Here is a 10,744-nt window from a genome sequence, read left to right as displayed (position 1 = left end):
GTTCTTCCTCCGCCATTAATACTGGCCTCCATGTGGACAAGATTACACGTTACGTCTTAATAGCCCTAAAATACGATTTTCTTTGGAGCATATTTCTTTAATTGGAAGATTACCTTTCAGATCACTAGTAATTATGGCCCCAAAATATTTTATTTGATTGATATTTTCTAATTTAGTAACCCCAATGAAAATGGCAAACTGAAATTTGTCTACCATGATCCACGCAGCTGTACTGCCTGCACATTTACATGCGTCCTAATTCCATTGAATATGGCATATGGCAATCTACGGTCCACACAGGAGTATTTCTCTTGAGATTCCTATACATTTACATGCACCCAAACTCCAATAAATACGACATAATGAAATTTATTAAACATAATCCACACAGGCGTATTACTTCTGAATTCCTGCACATTTACAAGGATCCTAATTAGAAGCTGCTTTTCAGTTCGAAAATTTCACGGGCACAACAGGATAATCTGTGGTGTGCCACCATGTGTACTGGAGCTTCAAAAGTGAGTTATGTCCCCTACGAAATCTTCCAGACTGTAAGAGCAAAAATGTTGCGGAGTGTTTCAATGAGCTGAAATGTAGTGTAAACTTCGCGTATTCTTTGTTATTTCTGGCGTATAATGCTATACTTTGACTACGTTTACGTTACGTAACTTTAGTAGGACTTATATTTTTGGATTATATTTGTTCACGGTAGTTTATTGTTTGCAATTTGAAACAAATTACGACTTTTTCTGTGCTTCTTGATGTCGCCTTGTCGAAAAACACGATCACATCATGCAATTGAATTACGAGGCCTTTTGGTGTTTTATTTAAGATGAGGGTAAGTTTAATGTGATGGTAAGTTTTTATCAGCGCAGTATATTTATCCAAAACATGTATTGAAAGCTCATCTAAGGCAGATCAAAGAAAAAAAAAATGGGAAAAGAAAACGTGTGGTGCATACATGCTGTTATTTATTAGTCTTACAAGGTAAGACAAATCACCCGATATTTTTGTTCTGGGGGGTTATGGGACTTATGGCCTGACTATCGATGCTGTGTAAGGTGTTTTGATGTCGACTAACTTTATAACGAAAGTCAGATTTTCAGAAATATCACATACAACTGACAGCCAGTAACGACGCTTTCCTATAAAGTAAAGCTATAATGTTTTTGTCAGACTTTACGTACAATGATATCTTTTCTGTGATAAAATCAAATTCTCACAAAAGAAATGGACCTGTTTTCAAGTTTTGTTGGCCTACATTTCAGTTGGCTGGAAAAGCGATAAGAGCCAGGAATGCTGAAATCTGGTTAAATTGAAATATTATTCTTTAATGAAACTTATAAAAATATATTATGCCTATTGAAACTGTAAAACAGTGTTTCATTTCATTCAAGAAACATATCTGCCACATGAAGCTACTTAAACATACTTTGGCATACTTTGACTACCGTCTCATTGCAATAAATTCAAATGTATGTCCGTTTGCTAGTGTCATATTTTCATTCCACCAGAATAAAGACAGCACAGTAAGTATATTAAGTACACATAAATTAGTGGAAGAGTGTCGATTAATACTGCCAAATATAGGGGCCCCATGTGGCCGAGTGGTCTAAAGCGTTCTCCATTATGGATCACTGCCATCTCACCTCTGTCTGCGTGGGTTCGAGTCTAGGATTCCGCCAGTGTGGGTATGTGAGAAAGCTTGCCAGTAGCTTCTCGTGGGTCGGTGGTTCTTTCTGGGGTTTTCCCGGGTTCTTCCTCCACCATTAATACTGGCTGCCATGTATAGCCTATCATGTGCTGAAAAATGGCGTTAAACCCTACAACAACAACAACAACAATACTGCCAAATGTGTGAGATATTCCCGAAACTTTGACTACTCATTCTGATGTCAACAACATTGGAACACCATATACAAGGCCATTATTTGAATAGTAACATGTAGCACTTAAACAAAAACATGTGCTGTCTTACATTGTAGGACTATGCTATTTATATACAATGCTGTAAGGCATTTCTGCACACGTAAGGTTTACGTCTGCATATTGAAGCAAAACGCATACCGAATTTGACCAATTGACGAAAATAAAATACTGTAATGCTTACCATTTGAAAAGAGGCAATGGTCACCAGAATATTCTGTTCAAAATAATATTCATTTTGCAGGAACGTGATACCACCACCATTTTCATGACTCATGTTATGTCGGCCTATTCTTATTCTGTGCATTGCTTTGAAACAATATAATGTTTATCCATCGGGCTATAGAAATCAAATACATGACTTTGGATTGTTTCTATCATCAAGTAAGTTAAGTAATTAGGTCAGGTTTTAGCTAGTTTTACAAAATTCACTGTAACAATGCCAATAAATGGCAAGAGATATTAAGCAGTCTAAACCAGTCTTGTACAAAAATTAGTTAAGTTCAACATTTCATAAAAAATAAGCTATTATGTGGAAGAGAAAGAACAGTATGATGTAAAGTGTTTACAATGTCTTGTTTATGGAGAAAAGTTATCAAAGAATTAAGAAACAGACTATATGATGGGAAACTTCTTGAGAATCCTGCTCTTGCAGCAAGTTGACATGTTGCGTGGCAGACAATTTTGTATGTGTGGGACAACTTCTTGCAAAATTGGAAACTTGGATTAAGATGCAGAATTATTTAAGGTAAACATTTTCTTTGTTGAAATAATGTGTTTATTTGTATGATTCTAAAAGATACATAGTAAAATGGATTTTCTGGGTTATAAGTTCAAGAAGGTCATGTACTGGATCTTCATGTTGACATTTAGAAATCATATTTTCATATGCATTTCGAGTCGAAATGTAGGATATTTTTGTACACTTTCGGAATATCACTTTTCTTTATTAAAGTACAATCTTTCTTTCTTGATACAACATGGATTTTTGGCCCAAATTAACAGAAGATCCAGTGTTTACAGAAATGACTTATTGTTGCACAGAATTACCTGACGCAAAGAATTTGCCAACATGGTTGTAGTATTATTATATGCTAATTTTTGTCTGTTAACTTTGTCAGAATTGTGCAATATTTTATGATATTGTATACCTTCCTATTGCACTCACGTGCACAACCTATGTGCTCAATAGTAAATTAGGAACTATTTTGTAAACAGATCATGTACACTCATGTAGTAGACACTTTACATCTAAAGCAGATGTTGCATGGACTGCCACATATCAGCTGCTTTGCAATATTCTGCATTAACTTTTTTGATAATTGTTTCTAATTTGGGTTAGTGATAGACACCCGACAGGTCATAAAATTGATGGGTCCCTACAAATAACATGCAAGAGACAAGGCATAAACATGTCTTTAGCTGGTATTAAGAATGGCAAAAAATATACTTATAGTTTTGCATCCTGAATTTCCTCAAAATGTACTTTCTTAGTTCTGCAAATCTGAATTATATGAGCCATGGCATGGGTTCTAAAGCTTGATTACACATTTCGTAATTGTACTGTAAAATTTTGACTACATTCCAAGAGCAATTACATCCTCCTTACTGTACTCAAAATGAAATAAACATTGTATTCCATAGTTGAAAGATTTCATCTTTTTCCCATATTATGATTCCAAACATTCAATGACATAACAGAAACATACTTGCAGATGTCAACATGCTGCTCCCTCACAGCTGAAATGAGATGTACCTCATGCAGAATTGACACAGATAAATCCAGCCATTAATACGAAAATTAGTAAAATCGACAAAAATACCAAACTCTATTCATTCCAGATTCAGTGGAAAAATTGTTGCAATATACATTCAATCAGAGCATGAATTTCAATTTTAAGTAGACCAAAATGTCATTTTCTTTTAGAATTGATATCTATAATGTGACTAAGTTAAATTCATATGGGCAGAGTTAAGTGCACATCAGTAATGTTGTTGTTGTTTACTGTTGTATCTGTTCTTGTGTATTTAGTTTGAAATACAGCATAAATTCATTTACTTTATTTCTTGTTGTGTATTTTTGTTTATATAAGGAAGCCTTAGGTGGAATTAGAAAATGAGCTTATAATAAAAAGGTTACTGCATTTGTATGGGAAAAGATGAACTTGTTTTGTTGGATGGATATACTATACTCTCAAGGTCATGCAGTATATCCATCCAAATAACTTGTTCATATTTTCCCATACAAATGCAGTAACCGATAAGTCTAGTCCTACAATGTAAGACATTGATGCAGATATATGTGTTTTGGACATCTAGATCTTACTGCCCAAATAACAGCGATGTATAGCGTATTTAAATGTTTAACATCAGAACAAGTCGTATTTTCAGGAATATCTCACACACTTCAGAGATCTCAGAAACGCTTAATTACCAATATTTGGATGCCAACTTTTTATCTTGGATGCAGAAAATCACTGTGGCAGGAGTCCTCCATACGCATGTAATAGGTGCAGAGATCTCGCTAGGATTTTAAAACAAGGAGTACAGGACTCCCAGTTTGGTAAAAATAGGAGTCCCACCATCAAAAGTTGCAGTTCCTTCTTTCCTACAGAATCAACACAGACGTGAGTGAATCTATTTTTAGATGGAGAGGTTTCCATAATGTAATCACTCACTTTAATGTAGCTTCATTACAACAGTCCACTGACATGATTGAAAATTTATGGTTTATTTATTTGTCTGCGTCCTTGTAGTAATTTTAGGCAATGGTTAAATAGTATCTGATTTGCTGTTTTTTCCCCCGTATTTTCGCAATAACATGTCAAGTTCAAAAACAGCTAAGGCCTTAAAGCGCATCTCGCGAATTCCACAACACAGCATTGTCCTCTATGTTTCTGACCTACATAATTTGCAGTTTAAAGTTAAATCTGTAATAAAATAATACCTTGGTTTTGCTTTCAATGATTTGTATATTTTTCTGAAAATATTTGCCTGATGATGTACGGCAACAGACAATCTAATAAACTGGTACATCCCAGACTCAGCCAAGTCCACTATTATTTCCCGTTAGGCCTACTGGTTCATTTATAGTTTCAAACTAATTTTATGACGAAATAGTATACAAGAGGCAGCTATATCCAAAACACCGATTCTGATCTTAAAAAACATGTTTGTATGTTTTATCATCAAAGGATATCATGCAGGAAATTGATAGTTGTTACCTTACTTGATAAAGGGTTAATGGTCAATCAGCTCTCAAAACATATGCTTGTGAATGGGCATGGGTTTGTCAATGTAATTGATATCAAAACTTGGCCTAAGTACTGATCTGTTGATGAATACATTTCGCTACAAACACTAGAACTAACCGGGCATAGGCGAGGGGCATTTTTAAAAAAAGTATGGTCAGTCAATGTACCTCTTAAATAGCTCTTGTTCGTCGTTCAGAGCGATACTGAACTTTGTCAATCCAAGTAAGGATTTATTCCAAACACTAAGCTAGGCATCACACACTTTCTTACACTTAGCTACTGTCCTATCCTAACTATCAATTCTAGCAGCTTTAGCACTCTTCTGAATCCAAATTTACAAATGGCATTTTGTCTAAGTCTCAACATGTCTTGATTCTCGTGCACTACTTATTCTGATACATTCGGAAATGAACACAATAATGAAAGCTAAAGTTGTTTATTTGATGTACTTTATAGATGAACACATGTACATCTCTGGGTCTTTCTGACTCTGAATTCAATCACTGTAAATACCAGTATGTTTTCCCACCCGGTCGCCAGTCAAAGCCTTTGAACTGGCCACCCAGCTATTGCATCATGTTCTTTTTGATGTACTCTTATAATTTCAACATGTATGTGCATCAAGGGGTCTTTCAGTCACTGAATTCTGTCATTGTAAATATCAGCACAGCTAATTGATCAACACATTTTCCCACAAAGCAGGTGGCTGAAGCAGGACTGTCAAGTCTTTGAATTGTGCCACCCACCTATTACATGCGTACGGAGGACTCCCATCTCAGTGATTTTCTGCGTCCCAGATCAAAAATTGGCATCCAAATACGCGTAATTAAGTGTTTCCGAGATCTCATGCAATACACCATGCACAGTTTCCTACATTAAAATACATAGATTTTGACATCAAAACTTCACAGGATGGGTTAGCTACGATGTCGTAGCCTCAACTTGATTTGTTGTGGTTGAGGCTACGAACGGATCCCATATCATGTAATGGAGCAAAAAAGATCATCACTAAAGTCAGAAAAACAAATAGTGTAGAAATCAACTACATAAGTATAATCATGTTGTGAAAGAAGTTTGGCTTATTTTGAATTTATTAAGCCCATACACAATAAAATAAATTGGCATGGTTACTCTAACCTTATCCTGTCTGCCATGACAGATAACATAAGACTCTCTTTGTAACCCCTTTTCTACGTAAGGCTTGCCAGACCATATTTTGGATATTCTATGCTATATTATTATCAATCAAGTGCGAATAATAGCTTCTTGGTGGAATTTCAAAGTTGCCGATAAACCATATTTTAATACGCAGAATTTCTGACCCAGACAGTACCAAATTTTTACTACGATTTGTTTACATTTCCAAATAAGGCACCAATGTCCTTATATGGCACACAAACAAATGAGGATGAGAACGGAAGTAATCATTATTCGAAATAATATGGCGGACGATCTAAACGAAAATATCGGCTAAAAAAGGTAAACGAGATCTTACAACTATTTCTACAATGATTTTCGATACTTCCAGTATTAAATAAGAGGACTACTCAATTTGTTGGATTATATGCAAGGAATATGTTTGAAGTGTTATTGTTAGGCTAAAAGTGCGCCGGGTGTGAATCACACCCGGCTTGCTCCATTAACACGTATATGCTCATGTTAGTACCCTGTCCATGAAGTACGAGTAATGGTACTAATATTAGTACTAAGGATGGGTATGCACACAGGTGTAGCTTAAGGATGTGAAGTTGGCATTACTGAGTATACCAATATGCACATTAAAAGAATTTGTGTTATCTGAAGGTTAGATTATTGTTAGCATGTAATTCAGAGTTATCTAAAGTGAGACTCCTTGCTCAAGGACCTTCAGGTTTTGTTCTAGGACTCTGTTTAAAAATTTTAAATCTTCAGTTTTCACATTTCTGGACTTCAAATTTTGAGAGAATTGTGTACCAGGAATTTCTTTTAAAAACGGAGAGGAATGTAATTGTATAAAATAAATGAATCCGAATAGTTTAATAGTTGAAAATTAATAAACAAATTTGTAGAAAGACCTGAGGGAAAAATATTTCTTATTAATTACTTTACTGTTTGGCAACAAAAATGTGCAAACATTGTTCCATGGCTTTATGTCAAAATCAAGAACAAATTGTTTATTTGACCCATTTCCATTGCAATGTTTCATACTGTATATCCTAACTCTTTTGAACTTTATCTTTCAGATGAATGTGACAAATAGCAGATGTCAAACTCACAGAAGAGTTGGATCTTCATTATAAAAATTTCAGCAGACAAATTCTTTTAGATTAATATTTCAATTGGTGTTCTAGAACTTTCATAGGACACAATGGATGAACTTCAGAAATTAGAGCATCTGTCTTTAGTGTCCAAAGTTTGTACAGAACTGGACAACCACTTGGGTCTCAATGACAAGGATCTTGGTGAGTGTATCAACAAAATCTGTAATCTAGTAATATGAAGTATGCAAAGCCTGGTAGTTCCTGTTTTAGGCAGGTGCTGCACCTTGGCTTTCCTTGAATGTACCCTGCCCTAGTTTGGATGGGGGTTCCAGGTGGCCAATTTGTCAAAAGTGCTTGCCTGTATGGGTCACTGCCATCTCACCTATGTCTTCATGGGTTCAAGTCTTGGGCTTGTCCATTATGGGTAGGTGAGAAGGCTGCCAGTAATTTTTTGTGGGTCAGTGGTTCTTACTGGGGTTTTCCTGATATATTCCTCCACAAATTATACTGGGCTCCATGTATAGTTCATCTTGCACTTAGAAATGCCTTTAAACCCAATATAGTAACCTCTGTTAGTCCCTCTGTAGATAGTACTCTGCTTTCTTTTGGTACCTTCCAAGATAGTCCCACCCACTTTTTGGTGTTGCCTCACTAAATCCTCAGAGGTTTCATACAAGGCTAATGGCAACATTCTACATGTGCATTTTTGGTATTATTATGACATCATTTGCAAGTATTTTTTTTACTTATGATACAGATGCTTGCAATACAAATTTGAGGATTAATACGGCAGTGGTGTGCAGGAAATGCTCTTTCTCTAAGAGAGGATGCAACTCACAAGAGACTATCACACTTAAAGTTCCCTGACAGGCAACAAATACTCTGCCCTGACAGGCAACCAGTACCCTGCCCTGACAGGCAACAAGAGCATTGTCCTGACAGGCAGCCAGTACTTTGCCTTGACAGGCAACCTGTACTTTGTTCTGACTCCATCCACTACCAGTATCCTATCCTGGCAGGCAACCAATGTCCATCCATGACTTTTTTTTTAATAACACTGTTATTGTCATGTGTATACTAACATCATACTGTAGTCTCAAAGTCAGTCCATTCAGAATCACTTTCCACAGGTGTACACATTGTATACTGTAGTCTCCAAGTCTGTCCATTCAGAATCACTTTCCACACATGTAAACATTGTATACTGTTGTCTCAAAGTCTGTCCACTTTCCAGATTCTACCAATCTGTCTTTGTCAGGAATCTTATTCAGCCTTGATTGATTGCGCAAATTGGTCCAGTGCCTTGCTCTCTATGAAGAAAGCAACCATTTGTGATTGCAATATCTGCATTGAAGTCTCCACTGTCTGGACCCTCTGACATGACTGGTAGTTGGTGATACAAATTGTCTTGCTTCAGACTGGTTTTTAACACTGTTAGCAGTTGAAAATCCCCTCTAACATTCGCTAGTAGAGGGTAAAATGGTGAATAAATAATCTAGCAATTTTGCTATAGCAGACTCCCTAAACATGTCTCCTTTAAAGAGAAGACTGTATACTATCAGGAGTTGACTGACTCCCTAAAATCCACTTTAGGTGTTGGACCAGTGATCATTGAATTTCTTCTTTGCTAGGTCATAGTACTCGAGGAATAATTTTATGTATTTACCTGGCTGGCAATGAAACAACACAAACTTAAATCTGACCTGTCAATTCAATAACAAGCAGATCCTTTTAATGAAATTGCTTTGATAGCTTTGTTATTATTGGCATATAGTCTAATAGGAAATACAGCCATGAAAGAACTTGACTGAAGCCAGAATGTTGTGGTAGTCTCTTGCACAATTAGCATTGTCTGCTCTATTCCTTATAGTCAAGTGATGCTGATGATGAACATTTACAGTTTGTACATTTTTTCAACAGCTTTCATTGCATTTTCTTTGCTAGTCAACCATCATGCTTGTTTAAATGAGGAGAAATGTGCACATTCCTGTTCAAGTTTGTGCACAATTTCATTAATCTCCCTCCTCTTTAGTGAAAAATTATCAAAGCCAATCACACCTGTTATTGTATCTTCAAAGTTACTCATACATGACATTGATTTTTTTGCATCAAAAATAGCAACATGTTGTTGAATTTTTTGAGCAGCACAGTACAATCCTACTGTAGGAGGAATAACAGATCTTAGTTATAATATTGGACTTGTTTCATAGATCGATTGAGGCACCATCAAAATTGGCACTTATCAGAGATGGCTTGTTTCCAGACTGAAGTTTAGTGTTAGGGTTTAGGTTTTCAAACTTAATGTCAACTTTAGACAGAACATTTTTCATTCTAACGAATATTCCATCTGAATTTTGTGAAGTGAGGGGCTCAATCCCAATTAATTGTGTCAGATGTTGACAGATAACATACATAAACAATTTCTTGTTCCACAACAGTGTTTGCTGTTGATCCATCACTTAAAATGTTGATGAAATTTGCCCTTTTCATTTCATGTTTGATTGGATTCAGAAGTGAGTCTGCAATACATGCAGTAAAGGTAGTACATCCATGAGAATTCATAATGGCTTTCACAAGCAAAGTACAAAAAAGTTCAAAATCAGAAAATGATTTTCCTGCTTATGCAGTGCAGTAGGCAGTATTGAATATGTATGACATACAATCTCTCTACCCTTCATCTAAGCTTAATCATAATTTTAATGATCAGGTTGTCTGCTGCAGAAAAATTAAAACTTCTTCACTAGACTTTTCCAGTTTCGATCTTGCTCATGCCAAATGTTCTTTGATATTTGCATGTGCCTGAATATGGTCGACCTTTCAGTTTGTTGTTCCATGGTATTGGGTGCTGGACCTATTGGCTAAATAGGGAAATTCAAACATATTGAATACAACATTTTTTACTATATCCCAGTCATATTCTATCCATGGCCAGTTTGTTTTCTGGTGTTTTTTAAATGTGTGAATGCCATCTGTTATGTTCATTGGAGTAGAACCACATGTTGTAGGTCGGTTCATGTTTTAGAGTTGTTGTCATTGGCTAAATCTACCTTGCAGAAGAGGACCAGGGATGCGTGAACACGTTTCTTAATCGGCCATTACGTAGATATCTTGAATCTTGTTCAACAAGGCTTCAAGCAGTTTACTTTTGAATTGTCTCTTGCCAAGCAATTTGGTGATGTCACTTTGACAGGGATTACACTTTAGGTCTTGGGACTTAGATACTTATGTGGAAGGGTACTTATAATATAGGGGTAAAATATCACTGACTCACCCACATTTCTATACACATACTTTTAATATTCATTTTTTGGAAAAGTGGGAGGT

The 10,744-nt window shown here is 35.9% G+C and overlaps 1 protein-coding gene across 1 annotated transcript in view; it reads left to right on the top strand.

Annotated features, from left to right (window-relative positions):
* The first annotated feature begins 545 nt into the window (after positions 1-545).
* LOC149776621 (ATP-dependent RNA helicase DHX8-like) overlaps positions 546-10,744 on the top strand; it is a 94,502-nt gene continuing 84,303 nt past the window's right edge. Inside the window, exons 1-2 of the mRNA XM_089941122.1 lie at positions 546-838; positions 7,403-7,621. Coding sequence (XP_089797248.1) covers positions 7,528-7,621 — 94 coding nt within the window. The 5' untranslated portion in view covers positions 546-838; positions 7,403-7,527. The remainder of the gene's footprint in view (positions 839-7,402; positions 7,622-10,744) is intronic.

Source organism: Sinohyriopsis cumingii, chromosome 18 (genome assembly GCF_028554795.1).
Source record: "Sinohyriopsis cumingii isolate HCF-2022 chromosome 18, ASM2855479v2, whole genome shotgun sequence".
NCBI lineage: Eukaryota > Metazoa > Mollusca > Bivalvia > Unionida > Unionidae > Sinohyriopsis > Sinohyriopsis cumingii.
This window is presented reverse-complemented; position numbering and strand designations above follow the sequence as displayed.